Here is a 25,430-nt window from a genome sequence, read left to right on the forward strand (position 1 = left end):
AGGAAGAGAAGTAGTAAAGGGCGAGTCCTTGATAAGTGGTATTAAGTCATCCATTTGCTGAGCTGAAAATAAGGAAGAGGGTGTGCATCTGAGACAAACAGAGAATCACCATGTATTTGTCAAATCTGATGAAAACCCCTCCCATTTCTAGTGATTCACATGGACATATATGAGATGCTGCTAGAAAGAACCTAAAAGTATCGCTAAATATTATGTAGTCTTGAAAAAGAAATAGAAGACCCTAGGGGACCTAGATGGTCTATTCGTGTCTACTGCTCATCAAAGGCAAAGGATTCAGAAAAAAAAAACGGATTTGGAAAGTAAGCAGCTGATTGAGAAAATGGTGTCTGAGAATTGGATTTGGATGATATACGGTGTCAAGTAAGGAGAACTACGTGGCTTAGATAGGAAAGAGAGGCTGTTGAACAGGGAAGTAGAGTGACTAACACTTCCTTCCCATGTTCCCCACCAGACTGCTCCTACCACCATGATTTCCCACACACACATACACAAACACCTTCTATCTCTCCCTAATACTGGTTCGCTGCCTGCTGCCTACCAATGTGCCTACATCCCCACCACCACCATTGCCGTCTTAAAACAACAACAACCACCACCTTGCAACCTTGTCTTATAGACATCAACAGTAGAATCTGGACCTGGAGACCATTCTACAAAAAAATAAGTTATCCAAATTTCTTCTCTCCAAAATCAATCCCCAACCTTCTTCACAAGTCCAAACTCTTTGAAAACGCCCTCACAATTTCTTTCTCAATCAGCTTTAGCTCTTCTTTCTTGTTCTGCTCTTCCCACCGAAGCAAGCTTACCACCTTGCTTCATGTTATAGGGTCAGATGAAGGGTCCTCTTCACTAGAAGACCTTAATCAAAAGTGACCTAACCATTTCTGGGGTCACCATAGAAGGGGCAACTCTTATTTAAGCATTACTTAGACTAGATGACCTCAGACTTCCTTCCCAATGCTAACATCCTTTGATTTTGTGATGTCTCTGATTCCAGATCCACTCTTCTATAATTGTCTCTTGTCTTATCCAGCTGAGAGATGGAACTTATTTTTTTGTAGAATGGTCTCCAGGTCCAGATTCTACTGTTGATGTCTATAAGACAAGGTTGCAAGGTGGTGGTTGTTGTTTTAAGACGGCAATGGTGGTGGTGGGGATGTAGGCATGTTAGTAGGCAGCAGGCAGTGAACCAGTATTAGGGAGAGATGGAAGGTGTTTGTGTATGTGTGTGTGTGGGAAATCATGGTGGTGGGAGCAGTCTGGTGGGGAACATGGGAAGGAAGGGTTAGTCACTCTACTCTGCTCAACAGCCTCTCTTTCCTATAAGAAATGGACAAAGAAAACTGTGTACTTGTAGGGAATAGAACAGGGAGTATAACAGATGGAGAGGAAGGAGCATAGAAGAATGGAATATATGAGTTAGCATCAGGATTAGAAGGTTTTGAGACCTACAAAGTCATCTTGAATGTTCAAGCAGTTTCCTAACTTGGAAACAGGGTTGGTTCCAAAAGTAATTGTCTCACTTGTTTGCTGTCACCTGTTCTTTTCCATCTCCCCTTCTCTTCATCTCTGGCCCACTGCAGAAATGAAGACAGTCTCATGGTTTCTCCCATGTTTTCAGTCCCCAAAGCAAGCCCAGGGCCCTTTGGGGCTTCCTAAATAAAGGTTTTAACTCCTGACCACTCCCTCATATCACTCCTACCTGATCCCATCCCACCTTCTGGCTTGCCTTTGTTTTTTACCTGGGAAAAAACAAAGACCAGGGACAAGGTCCTAGGGGTATACAACAAAGCAGTCTACATTTAGGGAAAATCTCCAACTTTCCTCTCTTCACCCCTCAACCCTCTCCAGTTGAGAGGGGGATCTAGCTTGAGACTAGATAGGCTTTGAGTGAGAAGCATTAAGAAAATTAGATGAAAAGCAAATTCTGGCCTTGAGACCAGTCCTAGGGCCTAGAGGAGACTTAAAGGCTGTGGAGAGAAGTAGCCCAAGAGAGTTTCCTTCTTCTCCTCCAGTCCTGACTTTGTATCTATCACCAATGCTCAGCACAGTGCCTGACCGTCGTAAGTGCTTAACAAGTGCTTAACGTACATGACTAACGTGGAAATATGTTTAACGTGATTGTACACATATAACCTATATCAGACTGCTTGCCATCTTGGGGAAGGGGGAAGAAAGTTTGGAAGTCAAAATCTTATTTAAAAAAAATGAATGTTGAAAACTATCATTACTTGTAATTGGAAAAAGTAAAACACTATTTACAAGAAAAAATGTTTGTTTGATTATTGAACAATTGGTTATCTGAACAAGTTCTGGAGTGGCATTGGGATAAAATGAGAATCTTTAAGAGTAGGAATATATGTACACAGATATATATAAATAAATATATACACATATATATTATATGTGTATATGTATATATGTGTATATATACATATATATATACTGTATTTCAATATTATTGATTTCCTTTGGGATTCTTTACTTTATGCTCCTAAAACATTCTAAGAAGGGATCCATAGGCTTCATCAGACTCTCAAAGGAGACCATAACACAAAAAAAATTAAGAATCACTAGTAGATTATAGAAATATATTTTGCATGACTTCACATGTACAATCAATATCATATTGCTTACCTTCTCAAGGGAAGGGTAGGAGGGAGGGAGAGAATTTTTAAAAATTCAAAATTTTTAAAAATCAATGTTAAATTTTTTTTAATGTAATTGAGAAATATTTAATAAAATAAATAAACTATATTAAAGAATGCCTGGTAGATGATTTCCAAGGTACCTTCCTGCTCTGAAACCCTTTGATTGCTATGTAAGAAAGGAAATGGAGTTCCATGGGCCACCCCACTGTAAATCACATAAGATGGGACTGCCTGCAAGTCAATATTGAAGAATCATAATATGGAAGGCAGGACTTACAGGACTAGCCAGGACTGCCTAGCGGCTCTGAAAAAATCAAGACAAAATGGAAAAATGTCTCTCCAGTGCGAATCAATCTGATAATCACTACAAAAATGACTCACTGTACATGCAAATAAATAAACTGAGAGCCAGACTGAAAAGTCATGCTATTTTGAGGGCATTAAGATTCAGACATCTCCCCTTTTGACTGCAAAGTTTCAAACACTACAAGACAACATCAGGAAGATGAAAAAAAGAAAAAGAAAGCTGTGATTTGTAGACACTAGAACACATCCTAGAGAGGCGTCCTTGAAGCCACTAAGACCTGAGTTTGCCTCTTCAAGTCATGCCCCTGACACACGCTGGCATTTTCACAAGTCACTTAAAGCCCTCTAGTAACTCTCTAAAGCCAAGTTGAAGAAAGGGTGTAAACCCTTTCTGCCCTGGTGGAGGGAGTTTGCTCTCCTGGGAGTTCCCTATAGCAATGAAATCACAGATCTAATCTCAGGAGATACTGCAATGCAGAGACAAAAGGGGCAGGACTGAATTCATGGCAGCAACAAACCAAATTAGGGGGCCGTATTTTCCAAAGTCACTAAAAATGTCTGTGGAAATGACAGTGGATGGAAGCGGCAGTAACGTCATACCTCACTGCACATCTCACATGTCTCCAGAGACGACGCACTGGACTTAGAACCAACAAAAGCTCTGTCAGTCACTACGAGCTTCCCTGGGCCCGTCTGTGCCTGGTACATAGTAGACATTAATAAATGTTTATCGGCTGACTGATTGACTGAGTTTCCTCATCTGTAAAATGCAGGAATTGGACAAGGGAATTTATAACAGGCTTTTCAGCTCTCAGTTCTATCCTAGAAGCTGAGCAGACACTTGTCCTGCTGACCTTCCTGCAGCACGTACTGTTCTACTCTCACATTGTTATGTGACAGCTTCCTGCATGTGTCCCATCAAGATCTTATGAACTTTGAAGCTTCTTGGTTCAGGGGGCATTTTGTCTACTTTCTTGGACCTCCCAAAGCCTTGCACAGTGCTGAGCACAGAATAAGGTACTCGATAAATATTAGCTGAATAACAAAATGGAGTACCATCAGACTAGTCTCTCAGGAAAAGTGTGACAGGATAACAGTTTATGTGAAAAAGATCTGGAGGTTTCAGTGGACTCCAAGCTTGACGTAAGTCAACAACGTTAACATTACATCTAGAAGAGTTAGATTAAGCCTAAGCTGCATTTAGAGAGTTATAACATCCGGAACACGAGAAGTGGTAGTCCTACTGTACTTGGCCCTGGCCAGACCACATCTAAAGGCTCTGGCCACCATATTTTAGGAAGGATATTAATCCAGATGCCACCCAGAAGAGGGCAGGACTGAAGCCCACACTATATAGGGATTGTCTTAAGGAACTGTGGAGTATTCAGCTTAAACTTTCAATGTGAGCATTTACCCCCTCAGAAATCCAAAAACGCTACTAATCAGGAATTGAATTATTGTTTAGTTGATTGCATAACTTAAGTCATACAGATTAAATTTAAAAGTGTGTCCTGCGTACATTTTTTCCCAGCAAGCTGGCTGTTAAACTTTTCTTAGTGGACCCCTATTTCAGCAGTATGCCTCAAGGAACAAATGCAGGAAGGCCATTTCCGAACCTTAAAGAAACTGAAGACATTTGCAAGGACTCTGACCGCTAAGGGAATGGCTATAGCTCTTATTCAAACAAGCTAATCTATGATGTCCCTTAAGTGTTTGCAAATCAGAATCAATCTGCTACCTCTGTGGGTCACAATACTTGATCTTGTCCTATCAGATTACAGTTATTGTCTTCCTTCAGAGTCAACATCTGAAAAGCAACATAATATAATAATAGTAATAATAATACCTAGTATTTACCTAACACTTTTAAGGTTTGCAAAGTACCATACATATGTATTTCATTTAATCCTCAGGGAACAACCCTATAAGGTAGGTACTATTATCCCCATTTTGCAGATGAGGAAATTCAGATGTCTACACATAGATTAAGTGACTTGTTCAGAATCACACAGACTCTCTACTCCTACCTGCCTCCCTGTGTAGCGTAGAAAGTGTCCTGGGATTGGAGTCAGAGAACCTAGCTTCTAACCCTGGAGCTGTTGTTGCTTACTGTTTGATTTAGGGCACAAAGAGACTTTACCCTCTCTGGGTCTCAGTTGTCTTTTCTGTAAAAAATGAGAGGGCAATATCGGATGATCTCTGAGGTTTCTCCTTCCTCTGAATCCTATAATCTGCAGACCATCACAAGATCTCAAATGAGTTTGTTTTCAAAGATAGCTCTGAGAGGCAGAGCGACTCTAACAATGAGAAATGCTTGCTCCAGTTTCTTAATTACATAAAATCTGTCATCCAACATTGTCCTCTGCCACATATTGGCTGTGTGACCCTGGTAAGTAGCTGAACTTCTCAGTGCCCTCTAGGTAACTCTGTAAGACTATACAAGGTGCTGACCTATATTGGTAAAAGGAGACAACTCACCTACCTCAATGAAATTTTGGGCCAGTCTCTCCCTATAAAATCACTGAAGCAAAAAGAGATGCTATCTGTGCATATTACTAAATGTGTGCTAATATTTTAGGAAGATTTTAATTTTGTTCATTAAAATTCACTGAGGTAGGAAAAAAAAAAGGCAGGGCATTCAGAGCCTGCCTTAGGCAAAACCGAGGTAGATGATGTTTCTTCATGGTGCATCTCTAGCCTCCTTTTCTGTTCCCTTTCATTACCCAATACCCTCATACATCAGAGCCTCACACTCCATACCTTTGCTTCCAACCTCATCCTCTAAAACTGACTTCTCCCAAGGACCCACCAGGTGATTCTTTAGCTCATCTCATAAACTTCTACTTTGCTACAATGCTCATTGAAGCCAGTGATTGACTGACTTCTCCCTCTCCTCCTCATCCCCCTACGACATCCAATGACTTGCCAAATCCAGAACCTTTGACCTCCATATTGTTTGTAAGCGTCCCCTCCCTTCTACTCATACATCCTTAGTTAGGGCTTTCCTCGACTCTCAAGTGGACTGTTCTAGTGACTTCCTAATTGGTCTCCCTGCCTCAAGTCTCTCCTTACTCCAATCCATTCTCCACACAGCTATCATTGTGATTTTCCTAAAGCACAGGGCGTGTCACTTTCCTTTCTCATTAAACTCCAATGACTTCCTGTTACCTCTAGGATGAAATGTAAACTTTCCTACTTGGCTTTTAAAGGTCTTCAGAGCTTGGTCCCAACCTACCTTTCCCCATTCTCTGTGCTCCAGAGTGCTGGACCTGGAGCCAGGAAGACCAAAATTTAAATGTTGCCTCAGACACTTACTTGCTCTGTGACCCTGGGAAAGTCACTTCACCTCTACCTGCCTCAGTTTCCTCATCTGTAAAATGGGGATAGTAATAGCACCTACATCCCAGGGTTGTTATGAGACTCAAATGAGATTAATATTTGTAAACTATATAGCATTGTATAAATAAGGAGCTTGTATTAAATGATTTTTTAGGTCACTTCCAGTACTAACCTTTATGATCTTTACTTCTACGAGACAATGGGGATGGTGATTCCCAGGATGGAGTTTAAGATGTGCAAGTCCAGACTGAGTCAACACAAGCCCCCACTTTGTCCCCTCCCCTACAACCTAATAGCAATGGCTCATATCAATGGGGTGATTTGTGATTAAAAAAGTCTTTTGCGTCCATGATCTCGTTTGAGCCCCAGAAGAATGCCAATTCACGCCGAAGAGGGCATGCACTCTGGGCTATGGTTCCAGGGCTGGTGATGGACTTGCACTGACATACATACACCGGCCATACACTCTGGCCCTTTGTGGCCAGTCACTTGGAGAAGGGCTGGCCAGATTTGGGTGGGACGGCTGAGGCAGACAGAGCAGAGCACCGATGACCCACAGGGCCCTGAAGCTGGGCCCTGGGCCCTTGGACTTCTTAACTTAGCTTGCAAACCACCAGAGCTAACCACTCAATAAGCCACTCTGATCAGCTGGGCTCCTGAAAAGGTCTTTTTGCAAGAGAAGGACCTCCAAGGAGGGCTGAAGACCCACTGTCCCCTTGTGGCAGATGAAACAAGGAGACAGAGTAGGTCATTGGGGAAGGGGAAAAAATCCTTAACTTCTCTCTAGCTTTCCAATCTCCTATGAGACAAATGACATTCCCACTATGGAAATGAAAATGGGAAATTCATTCATTTCCTGGCAATGATGTCAGCCTCCCTGAAGTGGCACCTTCACACAGCCTGCTATCACTACCTCAACCAAGAAGAGAGAAGGAAAGTCAAGATCTCCCCACCCCAGCCCCGCAAACCCCGGGCTGTTGGACACTGGGGATCTGGCAAACAGGCCCTGTACCACAGCACAGCTTGACCTAGACTCCAACAGTCCAACCAACTGCCCGGCAGCTCCATCTACCCAGCTGTAGCCATGACATCAGGAATGGAAAAAAGCTTTATTGGCACCTGAGAAACAGTCAATGTCACACTGTCAAAGGCCTGAATTGGGCTGATCCCTGGACCATCATCTCTGCTGACAGCTTGGTCACCTCTGGTCAGAGCTGCCCAGGGACCACAGCAGCATACTCATGTCCTTCCCTTGGGCAAATCTGGGGCAGGCGACTGGACCATGAATGGCACAACAGGTCAGTTCAGTTCCCAGAGGGCACAGCTCTCAGTCTCATGGATCAGCTTCTGGGGCCTCCCGGGTCAGCACTCGAAGTCCGATGGAAAATAGCTCCTCCCAGGGACCTCGGATCCAGTCCATCAGCGCAGTCAATTGCTCCGGACACACAACACGCAGAGACCAAAAACTCTCAAGTCGCAACACCTACAGGACCAAGGTGTCAGTGACCTCTCTACCACACAGGAGGCTAAGATTATGCTAGCGGGGAGAGGCCCCGGAGGAAGAGCCGCTCCCCCACATCTCTCTTCTTCCTTCCCCAGTCCTACAGTCTCACTCCTCTTGTCCCTAGGCCTTCGTCCTCTGGTCCTTCCTCCACTCCTCTCAATCACCCATGATACAACAGAATTCCTAATTACCTCTTCCCAGGTCTTACCTTCCTCTGGTCCACCCCTCATTTTCCCTCCTGATGCCAGGCCCTCTCCAAGGTGCCCTACTTCTTCTAGTCTTCATACCTTCCCCATTCTGGACTGCCTATTTTCTCCCCAAACCATTCACAGCTTCCCTCCAAATATACACACCTCATCATACAGTGCCAGGCGAAAGTCCATCGGGGCTGTTCGATAAACCTGTATGGAGCTGAGACTGCTGAGTGGTTGCTGCTCATGGATATGGACAGAAGGATCCAGTCTTGAGGGAAGTGTCATGGATGCTTCTCCAGCTGTCTCTAAAGGAGAAGGCCCAGCCTGGGACCACATGGGATCTTCATCCAGCAGATACAAGGTAGATGGCGTTATCAACAGGGACACTGGGCAGGAAGTGGAGCCTGAAGAGAAGGGGATGAAGGCCAAGAGACACAGGACCTGAGATGGTTATGAAGAGCTCCCTGCCCCCAAAGGGAGAAAAAGGACAAAAGCCAGCACTGCAATGTGGGGGAGAGGGGACATAATAATGTGTCATCAGTCATTAATCAACCTCTCCCCTGATGCTATAGCCCTCATTCTAAAACCAAAGAAACCCATGGCTTCCAGAACCTCCAAGGTCCTGCCACGAGCCCGGAGAGTTACAAGATCCCCTCCACCACCAAGCAAAAATAAAGTGAGGGGTAGCTACATTCTGCTTTCTTTAGCCCACTGAAGGGCAGCCAGATGGCTCTCTATTCCCCTTGGGATGGGAGTGAGGGTGGGAGGTGGGGTCCCACCAGGTCACTGGAAGAGTGCAGACTTAAAGCAAGTAGAGATCCAGCCCACCACAGCAAACTATGATTCAACCTCCCAGAGTAGAGGCAGACAACGCCCCTTCATCACTGTGTGCCCACAGTGTCAGGATGGGTTTGCCCAAGAGCTCCCTTCCTCTCAACCCCCAGATGTAATACCTTCAACCAGAAACGCCTGCAAGTAGAAGAACTGGGGGTCCTCAGGGCTGCAGTCGGTGTCTAGCAATGGCCTGGGGGGCAGGGGCCATGGGAGGGAATGGGTATCAGTGGCAGGCTAGGTCGAGGGGCAGGGAGCATATGGGTATGAAAGGGGGGAAGGGGTGAAGGGCAGTGACAGGGAGGAAGGACTACAGGGGCCCATGGAGGAAGATCACCCATGGAGTGGGGAGCAAGACAGGTGGGATGGGTGAGGGCAGAACGGACAGCAGTGAGCAGGGTTTTGTCTCTCTGGGACGCCTGAACAAAGAAAGTGTTCTATAGAGTGGCTCTTAACCCCATACCCCAACTTGGTTTTCACAGCTGGGAAAGTGGGATGGAGAGGGCTCAGAAGATGCCATGTAGGACTCACCAGAGTCGGTGCTGACCCGTCATTTCCTCCTTGGTGGCGGTAACACGGGGCCTTCGGCCAGGAGGCAGCAGCTGCAGGGTGGCTGGAGAGAGCCACAGGGTGGGATTGGGAGTGGCGAATGGGGTGTCAGGCTCGGGCTCTTGCCACCCTCACTCCTCACCATTCACACTCCCAAGTTCCAAGCTTTCAGCGACATCATTGAGTGGCTTCAATGCTCCAGCCCCCACCCTTCCCCCACCCCAAATCCACGGGCCACACAGTCCTCTCCCCCTCACCGCTGAGCTCCTCTAGGAACGCACGGCAGCACCGGGGCTCCCGAGGCAGCAGAATGCAGCCACCTCCACCCCCCGCCCACTCCAACCGAAGGCTCTGCCCAGCCAGGCCGAGTTCTAGGCGGCTCAGGTCCTGCAGGGAGACGGCCGAGCGTGGCTGCAGCCAGCTAGAAGGCTGACCTCTGTGAAAAGAGGGAAGGACAGAGCCGAGGGAAAAAGCACTTTGCCACGCAGAGTTCCCCTCTTCCCTAGCCACTCCTCAGGGCCTCACTCACCGTATCTCCCCAATCACCTCCAGCACATAAAGCCTGAGATCAGACACAACAACAAGGGAAAGAAACTCCTTGGACTGGCTAGGAAGTGTCACCGGCACCTAGGAGGGGAGGAGCAGGGTAGGGAGTCATGCGGAGGACTCAGAGGTGGGGCAAGGGAACTTATACACAGACTAGAGAAGAGTCGGGGCCCCACCTTGAGACAGCACTGAAACTCTTCCTGGACGTCTTCAAATATCTCAACATCCAGGAAAAGTCGGAGTCGGTGATCCACAGAGCGCAAACCAGAGCGGTCAGAAGCTAAAGGCCAGGGACAAGGGTACGTCTGGCTATACAGCTACTAACTGGATACTCTCTGCCCCAGTCAGTCTCACGACTTCCTTTGTCCCCTCATTCCACCCCAAAAACCTGCCAAATGATCCTTGCAATAATAAATAATAATAGCTTACATCTGTGTGGCACTTGAAGGTTTACAAAGGACTTTCCTCACATCAACCTTATGAGGCAGTGTACTGATATTCCCATTTTATGGATAGGGAAACTGAGGCTTAGAAAGGCTAAGTTGTCGGTGGTCCTACAGCTAGTTAAGTGTCAGAGCCTGACCTCTGGAAACAGGCCTTCTGACTCCAGTGCCTTTCCTCACTCAACTTCCCCCAAGTCTGTCCCATACTCACGAAGACAAAGGCCCCAGCTGTCAGTGTCCTGGGGCACACGGGCCTGGAGGGAAGGACTGCTGGAATTATCACCATCGCTCTCATCTGGAGAGCCCAGAGGGGCTCTGGGGAGAATGGAGGAAGCTGGGTCCAGCTCCCCTTCCTTCTGCTCCCCTCTGAAGGCTTCATCATGCTGAGGCAACACAACCACGTGGTCACTGCCACACACGGGACACAGAAGCGGGCCGTCTGTGGAGAGAGTCCCACCTCGAGGTGGCCGTGTGGTTCCCACAGCCAACACACTTCAGTCTTCAATAAGGCTCCTACATCCATTCTCTTGCCCTGGCTGCTCCCCCAGCTCCTCCGCACCCCTGGATCATTCTCCATGAGGTTTTGTCATCCTCACACCGTTCCTCAAAGCTCTGATCTCTCCTATCAGACCCCTCCTCAACACCTTCTGCTGGGACCGCTCCCTCCCTAATCTGGGAGAACAGACAGGAGGGAAGAAAAGCCTCCAGATCGGTGCAGGGAGGAAGGGCCAGGGCTCCCTACCGGTCTTTGGCATCCACTTGCCCTGAGCATCCAGCTCCTCCTGAGGAGTCATCACCGTGCTGATCTGATGACAGCGGAGGCACCGAAGCCGGCCTCCTGACGGGCCTCCGGCTGCCCCCGCCTGAAGCCTCGAGGCAGCTGCTGCTGGGGCTAAGACAGCCAGCAGCTCCTGAAAGGGACATGCATCCCAGAAGAGGGTCCTCCTCCTCACCAACCCCCTCCTTCTCCTGATCCTTGAACACACTCCCCTCCCACACCACCCTGTGCCCAACACCACGCTGTCACCTGCACAGCAGCATGGGCATCGGGCTCCACCACCAGGTATCGCCGCAGCTGCCGGTCAGAACGGATGTAGGAGAAGCGCAGGGCAATAATCGGGCCACTGGGAGCACGATCAGAGTCCTGAGGGGAGGGCCGGGACAAAGGAGGGGAAAGGAAGGCCTCTGAGAGCATGGGACACAGCACACCCTCCTGAGGGATGCTAGCAGGGCCGAGGCGAGACACGCCACATGACCCAGAACAAGACTCTTCCTCCACCACGCGTGTCCTCCCAGCCTGGGTGTGTGACTGTCTCCCAGGGCCCTTTCCCTCCTGTTCCAACCTGCAAATCCCATTAATTCTCCCAAGTTCCAGCTCTCACCGCAAGCACTGCCCCACTCTGGGTCGGAGGCTCTGCCTCTGTCTCTAACTCAGCCGCCCAAAGGCTCCGAAGGTCCAGTCGCTCCAGGGTCCTCGCTGCCTGCAGCTCCACCTCCAGCAAATGCCCGGATGTGACCCGCAGAAACCTCTCCTGGCCACGCACCCCATCAGTCCCCTCCAGGGGACACGCCAGCATGGGACGACACAGCTCCACTGTAGAGAAACCCCAGTGCAAGGCACTCAGACCCTATCAACAACACTGAGATACATCTCAGAGGCCCCCCGCTCGACTTCCACCGCCTGCCACCCCAAATGCCAGTCACGCCCTCCCCAGCCTCCCTTTGCTCGACCTCAGAGCAAGACACCAAGAGACCACTTACCCTCCACTTCTTCCTTTTCCTCTTTGGTGTCTTCCTCTGCAGCTCCCTCTTCCTTCACCTCGTCCTTCTCTTCAGCCGCCTCCTCCTCGGTCTTGTCCTCTCCTGGCCCAATCAGGAGGGATTCATCTAAACTACTGGCTCTGTCCCCCAGCTGCAGTGAGCTAGAAAGGCTCTGAGGGTTTGGGGGGTGCAAGGGGACCGTGCCAAAGTCAGAGGTCTTGGGGGTCCCCAGAGGAGGTGTCCCAGGGGTCTCTAGGCGGTTACGGTACTGCAGCCATTCACTACCAAATCTCTCCCGAAAACTGCTCATAAGCTCAAGCTCCCGCTGCTGTTGCACAAACCAGCCTAGAAGAGATAAAATACGGGGTGAGCAGCAGTGCCACAACATGTCTTCCAATGTTTTCCCATGTCCTTCGTGATTCTTCCGTGCTCCAAGGATCTACGACTTCAGTTGGTGGGGGGGGGGGGGTCCTTCCTTCATCAACGCAGGGTGAAATTTCTCAGTGCCTTAGAAGATGCTCTTTGTGGGCTGCTAAGGCTGAGAAATGCATCACCCTGTGGCCAGTCTAGCAATGGGTCTGAGGCTAGGCCGGCCCTTAGCCGATGCATACGGTCCATTACTAGGCTGGTCCTCAAAGCCTTTCCAGCTTGGTAGGACCTATTAGAGCTTCCTTTCTGGCCTGGCACAGACATGAGAACCCAGAATTGATCCCACACCACAATGAGGAAGACATCATAGAAGGACTTTAGTGAAGGATGCCTTTCCTAAGTGGGAAACTAGAGAAGAGTCGGAAGATAAAGGAGATCCGTAACGAAGGTAGAAATAGTCAGCAGGGACAGAAGCAAAGGTCAGAAAGCACAAGAAAAATCAAGGGCCGGGTCTCACCAGCAGGGGAGGGCTCTGGAGTTCGGGGTTCTGGGTCAGTGTCACTCGGCTCTGAGATACTAGCCTGCCTCACACGGATTCGGTTCTGAGAATGACAAAAGGAAGTCCTCTTGTGAGTTAAGCGGGAACCCAGAACACCGAACTCTTTGTCTCTAGGTATCACCACCCTCCCCCAAACCCAAAAACTGCCACGGGTAAGGATGAATGCCAGAACCCTGAGCCCCCAATCACAAGGCAGCGGCAGCTCACCTTAGCCTTACGAGGGAGAGGGCGAACCAAGACCCCTCCTGAAGAGGGACTGTCACTCAAGTCGGGGCCATACGAGGTCTCTGAGGCACTTCCACCCGGAGGGGGCAGAGGGAGGGCCAAGGAGCAAAGCCCAGACGACGTGGGAGGCTGGAAGCACGTAGAAAGAACGGGTCTTTTATGAGGATGACAGAGGATCAGTGCTTCCTCTTCCTTGCCCCAACAGGGTTACAGCGGCCAATTAGGCATCGCCCCACCAAGTTCATTCTCCAGCACCCATTAACCTGCCTGCCCCACCCCTTCAATCCCTGCCCAATCTCTCCCACAAGACTGACCTGCAAGTCAGCAGGTGACAGCGGCTCCCCATCAAGAAGAAACTGAAAGGAAAACAGTGTGTGTGTGAGTGTGTGTTGGGGAGGAGGGGAGCTGGTGCAGACAGGACATGAGCACATAACCCTGCCCCCTGGGCCCTGGGAGAAGGGAGAGGTGGGACCAGGAGAGGCCCCGGAGGCCGCGAGTGTCTCCTTCAACGTTACTAAACAGACATCAGGCACGCATCATTTTCCACAGGTCTCAGGCTTGGCCCTACAACCCCATTACCCAGGGAGACGAGGGACAAGAGGGAAGGGGGGAAGTTGGGAGAAGCCAAGTAAGTAGAAGCGTGAGAAGCCTTTACACAAATGACCACAGGGATATAAAGGAAGGTAACCCTAAGACTTCAACTGCAGCTCCGGAGAACCCCTGGCATCGCTTCCTCCTACCTCTTGTGGACAAGTGGAAAGAGACACTCAGACACAGCCAGTGTGCTGCTGCCGCTGCTTTGTTTTGCTTGGTTATCCCTGGGACAGCAGAGGCTTCTCTTGGGAAGGATGGGGGCGGAAGGGAAGTCACTGGGAAGTAGCGGTGACGTAAATAAACAGACCAAGAGCATTATCATTGAGAAGAGTTCTAAAATTTAAAGAGCAAAGCAGATTGCCTATTTATTGGGGAATGGAGAAACAACATGGCATTTAACGAATGTAATGGAAGACCATGGTGCTATAAGAAACAAGAAGCATGATGGATGCAGAGAAGCAGGGGAACTATGAATGGATGCACAGTGAAGTAAGCAGACACAAGCCTACAACAAGGTAAATGCAAAGTACAACAAAACAACCCAGACTGGATGCTATGAAATTAAAAAAAAAAACGAGCTGAGAAGATGCTGCTCCTTTCGGAGTTGGAGGTCCACAAGGCTGAATCACTCCATGTGTTAATTTCATTGATTTTTCTCTTCTTTATCCTTTCCTTGATTAAAAAGAAATCTCTGTAATAAGGACGGCTCTCAGAAAGGGAAAGGAGGGATGGGAAGAAATAACGGCAATGTAAAAACAGAAGAGATCAATAAAAAAATCTGTTTAAAAAATATTTTGAAAAAGTTGGAGAAAGGAAGGGAAAAAAGCAGATCTAAGGGGGAGGGGGTGCGCGGATAGCTTACCCCAGGGGGAGAAGCATCCCTGGCCTGCGGTGACAGACACTGGACAGTAGCTGCTCGGTGATCAGGGTGAAACGACAGAGGATTTCCCTCCAGGTAAAGCTGCGGAGGAGACAGGAGATAAAAAGCCCCAAGCATGATGGCTCCGAGCCAGAGCAATACTGCACCCGCCCTCGCCCTCGCCTTCGCCCCTCAGCCAAAGCTTAGGGCATCTGGGCCCTCGTTCACACTCCCTCACTCCCCACCCCCCATGGTCCGCTCTGGTCCGCTCACTGTCTGAAGCTCGGCCAGCACCCTCAAGGGCATCAGCTCCCAGTGTTGTTCCAGCAGATTGTAGGCCAGGTCCAGATGCCGCAGGCCCCTCAGCTGATCCAGCCCTGAGTGGGACAAGCAGCATGACGCGCTTGAGCCCACACCGCCAGGCAGCCAGGCAGACTCGCACCGTCCTCACCACCTTCCTCTGAGAAGCCGCCCCCGACTCACCGCACAAGCTCCGAAGCTCATTGCCTCTCAGCACCACTGTCCTCAGCACAGTCCCTGAGGGGCCCATCACCGGGACCGACTGAAGGCGGTTGTAAGAGACATCCAGATGCTGCAACTCGGACAGCGCCTGGAGGACAGAGACAGCATAAGGAGGCTGGGACAACGTTCTGGAACAGCCCGACCGGGCAGATTTAGGTCAAAGCGAGGCCCAGGAGGCAGATGTCACTGTCCTCTACCCGACCCCCCAGCCTCAGACTCACCGTCAGGAAGTCCTCACAGTCCGTGACTTGGTTGTGGCTCAGATTCAGGATCTGAAGAGCCGACAGGAGGTGCTGGGGAAACAGGTGGGAAGGGGTCACTGCGGGGGCTCTCCTTCCTCCCTCCTCCCTGTGGGGTCCTCTGGCATCCTCCTGCCCCACTCACCAAGGACCGGTCCAAGGCCGTCAGTGAATTATAGCTGAAATCAGCACAAACCAGAGCCAGCCAAGGAAGGGCAGAGCAGAGGTCCCCTCCACAGGCTGAGAGGAGCTCCTGAGTAAGGGAGAAAAGAGCAACACCATCACCACCTTCCCGAGGGTCCCTCAGTCCCCACCACTAGGAACTCCGTCGTCTCTGAGTAAGGCAGCCACCACACCCTCAACCTTCCATCACCTCGAGTGCTTGGAGGCTCCTGCGACAGATCAGAGTCTCGAGCTGAGAGTAGATTCCACGGAGGCCGCACAGACAGTGAAGAGGGACGGCTCGTAGCTGGAGAGAAGGTTCCGCAAACAAAAGGGACAGAGGAATCAATACAGGAGATGACAGGGGAGTGGAATGACCATAAAAGGATGAAGGAGAGGCCATGCTCTGCTAGACTGAGGGGGAACACCCCTCCCGGATCCCCAAAGGACTTCTTACACAACCATCTCCCATCTCGTCATACCTCCAGCTGCTTCAGGGACTTGAAGGGGAAGATCCTGATGGGGCCTTGAGGGCCAGGGCCTGGGACATGTACGAGCTGGGAGACAGAAAGGGAGTGAGTGATGGGCCTCTCCCTCAGCGCAGTGCACCCTAATTACACGAGACGACTCTCACCCAGACCCTGAGCCAACAGGTTTCGCACGGCCCCCTCCGTCCAGCTCCAGCCCAGTCTCCCTCAGACATAGCCAAGCTTAGCTCCCGCTTCCTCCCAACACTCACGGTTCCCTCACCTTGAGTGAGAGTGTTTTCTGTAGCACATCAAAGAGGAACTGAAGCTGCAGGATAGTCGGGGAGTCAGCAGGGTGGGAGGGCAGGGCCACAAAGCCAGCCTGCCCGGGACCCCAGGGTCCCAGGTGAAGCTCAAACACATGATTCAGCTGCTGCAAGGTGGTGGTCAGCAGCGTCAGCGTACTGCAGCCAGACAGGACCAGGTCGCCTTTGGGGAGGACAAGGAGAGAACCGAGGAAGAAGGCACACACAGTGAGCTTGGGATGCCACAATCCCCATCCCACCTCTGCTTCTCACTGTTCAACCCTGAGCAAACCACCGGGCACCTCGAGGCCTCCGTGTCCTCAGCTACAAAATGAGGACGGTGGACTTAGATGACACGTACGGTGCCTCCAGCTCTCAGTCCACGCATCTGTGATCCTACAAAGCAGCAGGCCCCATGCTAGACACAGGGTGGGGAACCTGCGGCCTCGAGGCCACATGTGGCCTCCAGGTCCTCAGGTGTGGCCTTTTGACTGAGTCCAAGTTTTACAAAACAAATCCTTTTATTAAGGGGATTTGTTCTGTAAAACTTGGACTCAGTCAAAATGACACACTGGAAGATCTGGAGGGCCATGTGTGGCCTCCAGGCCACAGGTTCCCCACCCATTCAACTAGACAAAAAACGAAACAGAATCTGCCATCAGGAAGCTTATAATCTACCCTACACAGATAAGTTAATACAAAATATATACAAAGTAAATAGGGGAAAGGGAGAGGGGAAAAAAATCAGCCAATAAGCATTTGTTAAGCACCTACTATGTGCCAGGCACTGCTAAGCACTGGGGATCCAAAAAAGCAAAAGCAGTCCCTGCCCTCATGGAGCTTACATTCTAACAGAGGAGACAACAAACAAATATGTACAAATAAATGATATAAAGGATAAATGGGAACTAATTAAAAGAATTAAGAGGGATTAGGAAATGCTGAGGGAAGCCAGTGGGCCAGAGATGTGGACAAAGAGTGTTCTAGGCACGGAGAAGAGCCAGAGAGAATGCCCAGAGCCAAGACACGGACTGTCTTGTTGGTGGAACAGCCAGGAGGCCAGAGTCACTGGACTGAAGAGTAAATGCCAGGGAGTACAGATGTAAGACAACGGGGGACTCTGATCACTGAACAGAGACGCTTGGATTTGGTCCCGGAGGCAATAGGGAGCCACTGGAGTTTACGAAGTAGGGGGTGACACGGTCAGACCTGCCCAATGGAATATGGCCTGGAGCAGGGAGAGACATAAGACAGGCAGACCCAGGTCCAGAGACGAGACAAGGAGGGCCTGCACTAGAGGATGAGTGGCAGTGTCAGAGGAAGAAGGGGGCGTATTCAAGAGAGTTCCACAAGTGAAATCTGTAGGCCTTGGCACTGCTCGGATGTGAGAGGTCAGAGAGAGTGAGGCGTCCAGGCTGACCCCTGGGTTGTAGTCTGAGGGTCAGGAGGATGGTGATGCCCTCTACAGTAACAGGGAAGGGAGAAGAGGAGAGAGAGTTTAGGGATTCATCCTGAGAGATGGGGAAAGAGGAGACAGCGGCAGAAGGCACCTGAGTGATAGGAGATGAGGGACAGGGGAGAAGAGGGAGTTCACAGGAATGGCCTCCATTTTTAAAAATAAAATATGAGGCAAGGATCTCAGCTGGAGAGTGGGGGGAGGGAGCCATGGGAGGTTTGAGGAGGGACGACAAGCTCTGGAAGAGCCGAATGATAAGTGGATAAGAACCGTGGGATTCAATTGGGTATGGAAATCTATCTTACCCTACAGGGAAATGGGGGAGAAGGGGATAAGGGGAGGGGGATGACAGAAGGGAGGACAGATTGGGGGAGGGGATAATCAGAAGCAAACACTTCTGAGGAGGGACAGGGTTAAAAGTGAGAACAGAATAAATGGGGGACAGGATAGGATGAAGGGAAATATAGTCAGTTTTTCACAACATGACTACTATGGAAGTGTTTTGCATGACTGTACATTTATAACCTATATCGAATTGCTTGCCTTCTCAATGAAGGTAGGTGGGGAGGGAGGAAGGGAGAAAATTTGGAACCCAAAGTTTTAAAAACACATGTTTAAAAAAATGTTTTCACATGCAACTGGGAAATAAGAAATACAAGAAATGGGGTATAGAAATCTATCCTGCCCTACAAGAAAATAGAAGGGGAAGGGGATAAGAGAAGGGGGAGAGAGATAGAAGGGAGGGCAGATGAGGGGAAAGGCAGAACGCACGCTGTCTTGGGGCGGGGGGAGGGGTGAGATAGAGAGAAAATCTGGAACTCAAGATCTTGTGAAAGTGAATGTTGAAAACTAAAAATAAATAAATTAATAAATGTTAAATATAGAAAAAATTTTAATTAAAAAAAAGAAGAACAGTGGGATTGCTTGGCAGCAGTGAGGAACCAGCTCGGGTTGGTAATAGCACACTATAGTGGACCCTGTCACAATGGCTGGTTGCATGATTTTCTGCACCTACTGCTGCACTGGCATGGACAGAGCAGGGTTTGGTAAGGGAAGAGAGAGGGAAAGGAAGAAAACCAATAGAGTTTGGTCAGATAAGGGGACTGGGGAATTCTCAAACATGGAGGTGGTGCATTTGTGGGTGATGCCAAGACCAAGGGTGTGACCAGCTCAGCTTGTGGCTGAGCTGGAGTGGAGGAATAAGTTGGAGAATTGAGCGGTTAGGGTTTGAGGGAAAGCTGAAAGTCCCCACGTATGAGCGTAGGAGGTACCAAATTCACTGAGGAAGGGGAACGACCTGGGGGGTCTATAGACAACAGCTACCAGGAGTTGGAGTGGGTGTTAGAGATGAATAGCATGAACCCCAAAGGACGAGAGGCCACTGAGTAACGGAGGCAGGAGAACAAGTGGAAATGGGAAGCAAGAAGTATTTCAGCTCCCACAATTTGACCAGTGGGCCAACGGCAATAAGTGAAGGGGCCATCAGTCCTGGACAGCGTCATCCAGGGAGCCAGCTTTCAGTGGTTGCAAGAGATGGAAGGAGCACGAAAGGAAGAGACTTAGGGTGAAGGAAGCCTGTTGCCTATGGAAGAGGCATTTCAGAGGGCACAGTGGAAAGGATCAGTGACATCTGGTTGGACTTTGGGGTGGGAGAGCTGAGGGGACAGGAAGATGAGGAATAGCATTTGGACAACGGCCTTCAGGAACTCAGAATCACTGGGATGTGTATTACAGGTGGGAGCAGAGGTGAGAATGTTCATCAGGAGGGGAAGGTTCCACTCCTCTTCCCTCCAAAGGCTGGAGATGAGGCAGGAGATGAGGCACCAAGAGAAGGAAGGTAACCCTGCAGCACAGCAGAAGATGGGGTCCTCTTTTCCTCCTTCTGCTCCTCAGGGGACCTCAGAGGAAGGCCTCAGGAAAGGCATTGTCTAAGAGGTGGCGTTAGCGCCTTGACCAAGACTAGAGATTCCAGGATGTGAAGCTGGAGTGGAAGTGCGTTCCAGGTATGGGGAATGCTGTGTGCCTTTGGGCTCCAGAAGGGATGAGAGGAGGGGACTTTCCAAGCTTCGGTCATTATGGTTCTCTCCATCCTTCCTGGCCCTGACCCCCTTTAAGGGGGACTTCCCTTTCAACCTAACTCTTCCCACCCTTCAATGCCCACCTCCTCCATAAAACCGTCCTTCCCTGACCACCCCAGAACTGAACCCTTCACTGTCTTCTCCTCAGCCCTACAAAACCATTCCTGGCAACTCCATAAAACCCTCCTTCCCTGACCACCCCAGGACTAAGTGACCCCTCACTACCTTCTCGTCTACCCCACAATACCATTCCTGGCAACTCCATAAAACCCTCCTTCCCTGACCACCCCAGGACTAAGTGACCCCTCACTACCTTCTCGTCTACCCCACAATACCATTCCTGGCAACTCCATAAAACCCTCCTTCCCTGACCACCCCAGGACTAAGTGATCCCTCACTGTCTTCTCGTCTGCCCCACAATACCATTTCTGGCAACTCTTCCCTATACAATGCCTGGTTGAGTGTTTCCTATGATGGCCAGCCTCCAAACAAGGCCAGAGTTACCTGGAGAGCCAAGATGCTGAGCCTTGTGCTCTACCACACCTAAAGCAGTTCTGGACAAGTAGGGTATGTAGGAATGGCTTGAATTTAAGAAAAGATGTAACCCCATAACTTGCTGACCCTGGGAAGCTGGACCACACAGTGGCAACTTGGAGTCCAGAGTTCAAATCCTGCCTTAGGCACTTACTAGTGGTGTGTCTCTGGCCAACTCCCTTAACGTCTCTGAGTCTCAATTTCCTCATCTGTAAAATGGGGATAAGAACAGCTCCTACCTTCCAGGATGGTTGTAAGGATCAAATGAGAAACCACATAAAGAAATTCAAAACCTTACGGCACTATAGAAACACTAGTTGCTATTTAAATTCACATATCTGGAGGATTTTAGAGTTTGCAAAGAGGCTCAGAGAGGGTGTGTTACCTTTAGAGAACATTTGTATACAGCCTACTGTGTGCCAGGCACCGGGCTGCAAGTGCATCTGCAATTATTATCTCTATTAATGATGATAATAATAAGAGCTAACATTTATATAGTGCCTACTATGTGCCAGGCACCATGCTAAGAGCTTTTACAATTATTCTCTCACTTAACAATAATACTTATAACAATGATGATGATGGCTAATGTTTATAAAGCACCTACCGTGTTGCCAGGCACCGTGCTAAGCGCTTTACAATTATCATCTCTTTAAATAATAATGTTATTGATGACATCTAACATTTATAGCGTGCCTACTATGTGCCAGGCACTGTACTAAGTAAGCACTTTAAAATGTCATTGCATCGGCACAACAACCCTGTGAGGTAGGTGCTAGTATTGTTCCCATTTTACAGTTGAGGAAACTGAGGCAGGGAGAGGTGAAGTGACTTGCCCAGGGTCGCACAGCTATCAAGTGCTAATTCCAGGCCAGGGCCTCTATGCACTATGGCGCCCCCTAGCGACACCCAAAAAAAAGCGTTGCGCCCCAGGGGCTCGAGAGTTGGTCACGTGAGCTTCCCAACGCACTCCTTTCCCCCTCCCCCGACCCGCGCCCCCTGACCCGGAAGCACCCTTACCCGAGTCCTGCAGCAGCCCCGCCAACTTCCACACCAAAGAGCTGGTCGCCATAGCAACGGGGAGCGTGGGGGCGGGGCCGAAGGAAAAAAGGCCCGGGTGAGGAGGACCCCGAGGAGCCAGAGGGAAAAGCCGCGGGACCACACCCCGGCCCCCCCCTCGCCCAGCCTCCCGAGGGTCAGCTGGAGCGGAGGAGGGGGCCCGGCAAAATGACACGTCACGGATCCGGGAACAAGGAGAGAACGCGGCGCAGGGAGCGGTCGGGCCCGCAGGCGTCCCAGGACCCCGGAGGGCTCGCTGCCGGCCCCGAGCGGCTCCGGAACGATCCTGCCGAAGCCCACCCCTTCCTACGGGCTCGGCCGCCTGGACACCGGCCCAGGGTGGGGGAAGGGGGAGAGAGGAAAAAGCGGAAGTTCCGCCTCGCCGAGACGGAAGTTGGTCCTCAAGGCTTCCGGCTCCGTAGGCGATGAAGAGGAAGAGGGGGGCGGAGCCAGGCTTCGGTCCCTCCGAGCGGTGAGTGGGGAAGGGCTGGTCTCGAAGAATCGGACGGCCGCCCCTGGTTTCTCTGCTTCCGCTAGGGGCGGAACCTCTGGCCCGTGACCCATGACCCCAGGGCCTGGCCAGCTACCTGGGCCACCTGCCCCGCCCTCTGCGCCTGCGCGGGTCCTTCCCTTCTGACTACGTAGCCTTTTGCATCTCTCGTCTTAATCTCAATATATTTCAGATTTTTTAAATGATGAGATCAATTGTCAGCACAGACAAGTATTCAGATAAACTAGATTTCTAAAGGTAACGCACAAAACTATGGACTCCAGGCTAGAGATTTAACAACAACAACAAAAAAAAAACAGCCTATGGATTTTAACAAAATATAAAGACTTGCTTGCATCCCCTTCTCACCTCCTTCTCTTCTCTGTACCTCATCAGATTGTGTCGCTTTAGTTTTCCTTGGAGGGCATATTCTGATTCTGTTCGTATATTTTGTATTAGGCATACTTGTATTGGTGCTGTTACCTCCTTTTGCAGCCCCCACTGGGCCGGCCTGGTGGGGGTGGGGGGGACTGGGAAAGGTTGTTCTCTGGGAGCAGCTTTGTGGCTGTGCCTCCCCTTTAAAAAAAATAATAAAGTAAATGTTCTTTTTATTATAAATTTGTTGTGAAAATCTTATTGTAAAAAGTCATCAACAAATATTTCAATATATAAAGAACAATAAAGCCCCTTCTTTCTGCCCAATTCAAGTGTCACCACTTCTGGGAAGTCTTCCCAGATTCATGTTGGAACTGACATGTCCCCCCCTTACCTCATTACATACAGTGTATTGTTTTCTTTCCAGCTCCCTAGTGCAATTACCTTGCAATTCTACATAGCACATCTAATCCCCCTAATAAATAATGTGAGGGGCACTTTGCTAAGTACTTCACAAAGTTTATCTCATCCTCACAACAACTCTGGGATGCAAGTGCCATTATTATCCCTGTTTTATAGATGGGGAAGCTGAGGCAATTAGGTTAAGTGACTTGCCCAGGGTCACACAGCTAGTAAGTGTCTGAGGCTGCATTTGAATTCAGATCTTCCTGACTCTAATAATAATGAAAATAGTTATCTTTATATAGCACCTACTATGTGCTAGGCACTGTGCCAAGTGCTTTAAGCGTCCCCCAAACTGCTCCAAATACCTGTAAAAAACAACTCTAAACAAATTCTAAAGCACCAAGTGCTTTAAGACATCAGTTAAGTGACTTACTCTGGGTCCTAGCTAGAAAGTTTCTGAGGCCTGGATTTGAACTCAGGTTTTCTTAACACCAGGCACAGAGCACTATCCATTGAGCAACCCTGCTACCTCATAAGCTTCAGAAAAGCAGGGACTTAGAATAAAGGTACTTTAAATTCTGAGTTTAAAACTTTGTTAGATGTTCTGTTCCACTGTGGTTAGAACCAGCTTTGCCCTTGAGGTGAGACAGGACTAGGTCTCCTGTAGCGTGTAACTCATTGTGTGCCAAGCAGTTTTCCCAAAATAGTCACTTAGTGGATGTTGAATTGAATCCAAGAATTGAAACAAAAATTGAAAATTGAAGCTTTTTGAGGTCAGGTATAGTGCTAGAAAAAAAATTGCTGAAAATTATGTGCCAGGAGTACTTTCTGTCCTGAAGATGTGCTAAAAATAAAAGCAAAACAGTTGAAATAAAAATTTTACTCAAGTGGTTTCTTGATTTTTAGAAGACAAGATGCAACAAAAGGCAACGTGACTTTAGAATAGGAGGAAAGTTTTACCTACTTGCTGGTCATGACCTCTCTGCTATAAACCACTTGCAATTAGGCAAGGATTGACCCTCCCTCCCACCCCAGCCTGGCATTTCCTTATCCATACTACATACCATGTGGCCATAAAAGGGCTACTCAGTCATTTGGCATATGAGCTTTCCAGTGATTTCTGTAACCCTGCGAAGTGGTCAAGCATTAATAGACTGAAATCTTTTTGTTTGACACAACAAAGTATTTAGGTCAAGCCCCACCTCATCTGGAAAATCCCTCAGTTGTCCATTCCAAACTGGTTTTTTCTTTAACTACTACAGCATTTACTGTTTCTACCCTAAAACCTAGTGCGGGATCGTTGTTGTTTGTCCTTCCTTCTCAGAGATAACCAATGTCTTGATCTGTATGTGAATTGGATATGAGTGGGGCAGAGCCACACAAAGTTTGTTAGGCTCAATCTCTCTTCCGGAGTCATCAAAGTCCAGTGGTAAAACAAAAGGCATGGGCCAGGATGCAGTGGGTGACCTTGACCTTTCTAAGTTAAGGCCTTTCCCAAGGCTCGGTTTGTCTGAGGCCACGCCCATTCAATGGCTGAGGGCTGGGTGAAAGTTGAGGCAAAGGGTGGCCTATATACTAGGTAGCCCTGTGGGTAAAGTCCCGGGACTAGAGTTAAGCAGACTTAAGTTCATATTCTACCTCAGACACTTGCAGCTGTGTGGCCCTAGACAAGTCCTGCCTCAGTTACTTCAACTGTCAAGGATTGTGAGGATCATAGGAGATAATACTTGTGAAGTGATTGGCACATAGTAGGTGTTATATAAATGCTTATTGCCTTCCCCCTTACTCTCTCCTATTGTTCTTTGTTTAATGTGTATGCCTTGTTTCCCCAGGAAGCTTTGTGAAGACAAGGTTTATATTTTATACTTCTGTTTCACTGTTTAGAAGGAGGCTACTTTCCATGCTGGGTTTAAACTCTTATTCAGTGTTCTGTTCAAATGTGGTTAGAAGCAACTTTGTCTTTGAGGTAAAGCAATCAACAATTCGAGATGTAAACGGAGATTTTTCTTTTCTTTTTGAAGTTCCTACAAATTGGGTACCAGGAACAGCTGCTGGTTGTTAAGCAGACCATTGGTTGAGAACTCTAAGCAAATACTCGATAGGTGGAAACAGGAAGTTACTAGTTAACATCTATATACTAGTGATTTAAGGTTTGCAAAGTGATAGATAGATAGATAGATGCATGGATGGATGGATGGATGTTGAGAGACATCTTATTTGCTCCTCACATAGGCCCATTTTACAGATGAGAAAACTGAGACTGAGAGAGGTTGACTTAGCCAGATCCACAGTTATTAAATATGTGAGGAAGGATTTGAACTCTGGTCTATCCTGACTCGAGGTCCAACACCCTGTCCACTGTACCACCTAGCTGCTATTATGAGGTCCTTTCCCCAGAAGAATCACAAAATATCAGAGGCCACCACTAGGCTAACCGCTGCCTGCACAAGTCCCCTCTGTACTCACAAGGGGCTATCTGGCCTTTGCTTGAAGATTTCCAGTAAGAGAGAACTCCCTTCAGCAGCAGCAGCCACAGCAGCAGCAACAGTAATAGCAGCAGCACCAGTAGTAGTAGCAACAGCAGCAA

The 25,430-nt window shown here is 49.0% G+C and overlaps 1 protein-coding gene across 2 annotated transcripts; it reads right to left on the reverse strand.

Annotated features, from left to right (window-relative positions):
* Window positions 1–7,407: 7,407 nt before the first annotated feature.
* STK11IP (serine/threonine kinase 11 interacting protein) lies at window positions 7,408–21,709 on the reverse strand. 2 transcript variants are annotated; one of them, XM_027873695.1, is made up of 24 exons: window positions 21,535–21,709; window positions 16,425–16,630; window positions 16,157–16,231; window positions 15,886–15,981; window positions 15,658–15,765; window positions 15,495–15,566; window positions 15,235–15,361; window positions 15,025–15,128; window positions 14,755–14,853; window positions 13,613–13,654; window positions 13,281–13,427; window positions 13,032–13,116; window positions 12,146–12,490; window positions 11,767–11,978; window positions 11,412–11,528; window positions 11,127–11,295; window positions 10,596–10,823; window positions 10,118–10,221; window positions 9,925–10,022; window positions 9,653–9,831; window positions 9,378–9,459; window positions 8,969–9,039; window positions 8,175–8,419; window positions 7,408–7,800 (listed from the first exon to the last, which is right to left on the reverse strand). In XM_027873695.1, exons 1-24 carry the CDS (start codon window positions 21,584–21,586, stop codon window positions 7,651–7,653), a joined length of 3,213 nt encoding a protein of 1,070 aa, XP_027729496.1. In that variant the 5' UTR covers window positions 21,587–21,709; the 3' UTR covers window positions 7,408–7,650. The 2 variants fall into 2 exon arrangements, with proteins under 2 accessions (XP_027729496.1, XP_027729497.1); XM_027873696.1 differs by lacking the exons at window positions 7,408–7,800; window positions 8,969–9,039 and having other exon boundaries at window positions 8,262–8,419.
* Window positions 21,710–25,430: the final 3,721 nt, after the last annotated feature.

The sequence above is a fragment of the Vombatus ursinus genome, unplaced genomic scaffold (assembly GCF_900497805.2).
Source record: "Vombatus ursinus unplaced genomic scaffold, bare-nosed wombat genome assembly UNPS02014802.1, whole genome shotgun sequence".
Lineage (NCBI taxonomy): Eukaryota > Metazoa > Chordata > Mammalia > Diprotodontia > Vombatidae > Vombatus > Vombatus ursinus.

Coding starts and splice junctions, on each gene's coding strand:
- STK11IP (XM_027873695.1), bottom strand. CDS start 21,586: ATGGCGACCAGCTCTTTGGTGTGGAAGTTGGCGGGGCTGCTGCAGGAC. Junction 16,232..16,424: donor AGAAAACACTCTCACTCAAG/GTGAGGGAACCG, acceptor TCTGTCTCCCAG/CTCGTACATGTCCCAGGCCC. Junction 13,655..14,754: donor GGGATGCTTCTCCCCCTGGG/GTAAGCTATCCG, acceptor TTTTCCTTTCAG/TTTCTTCTTGATGGGGAGCC.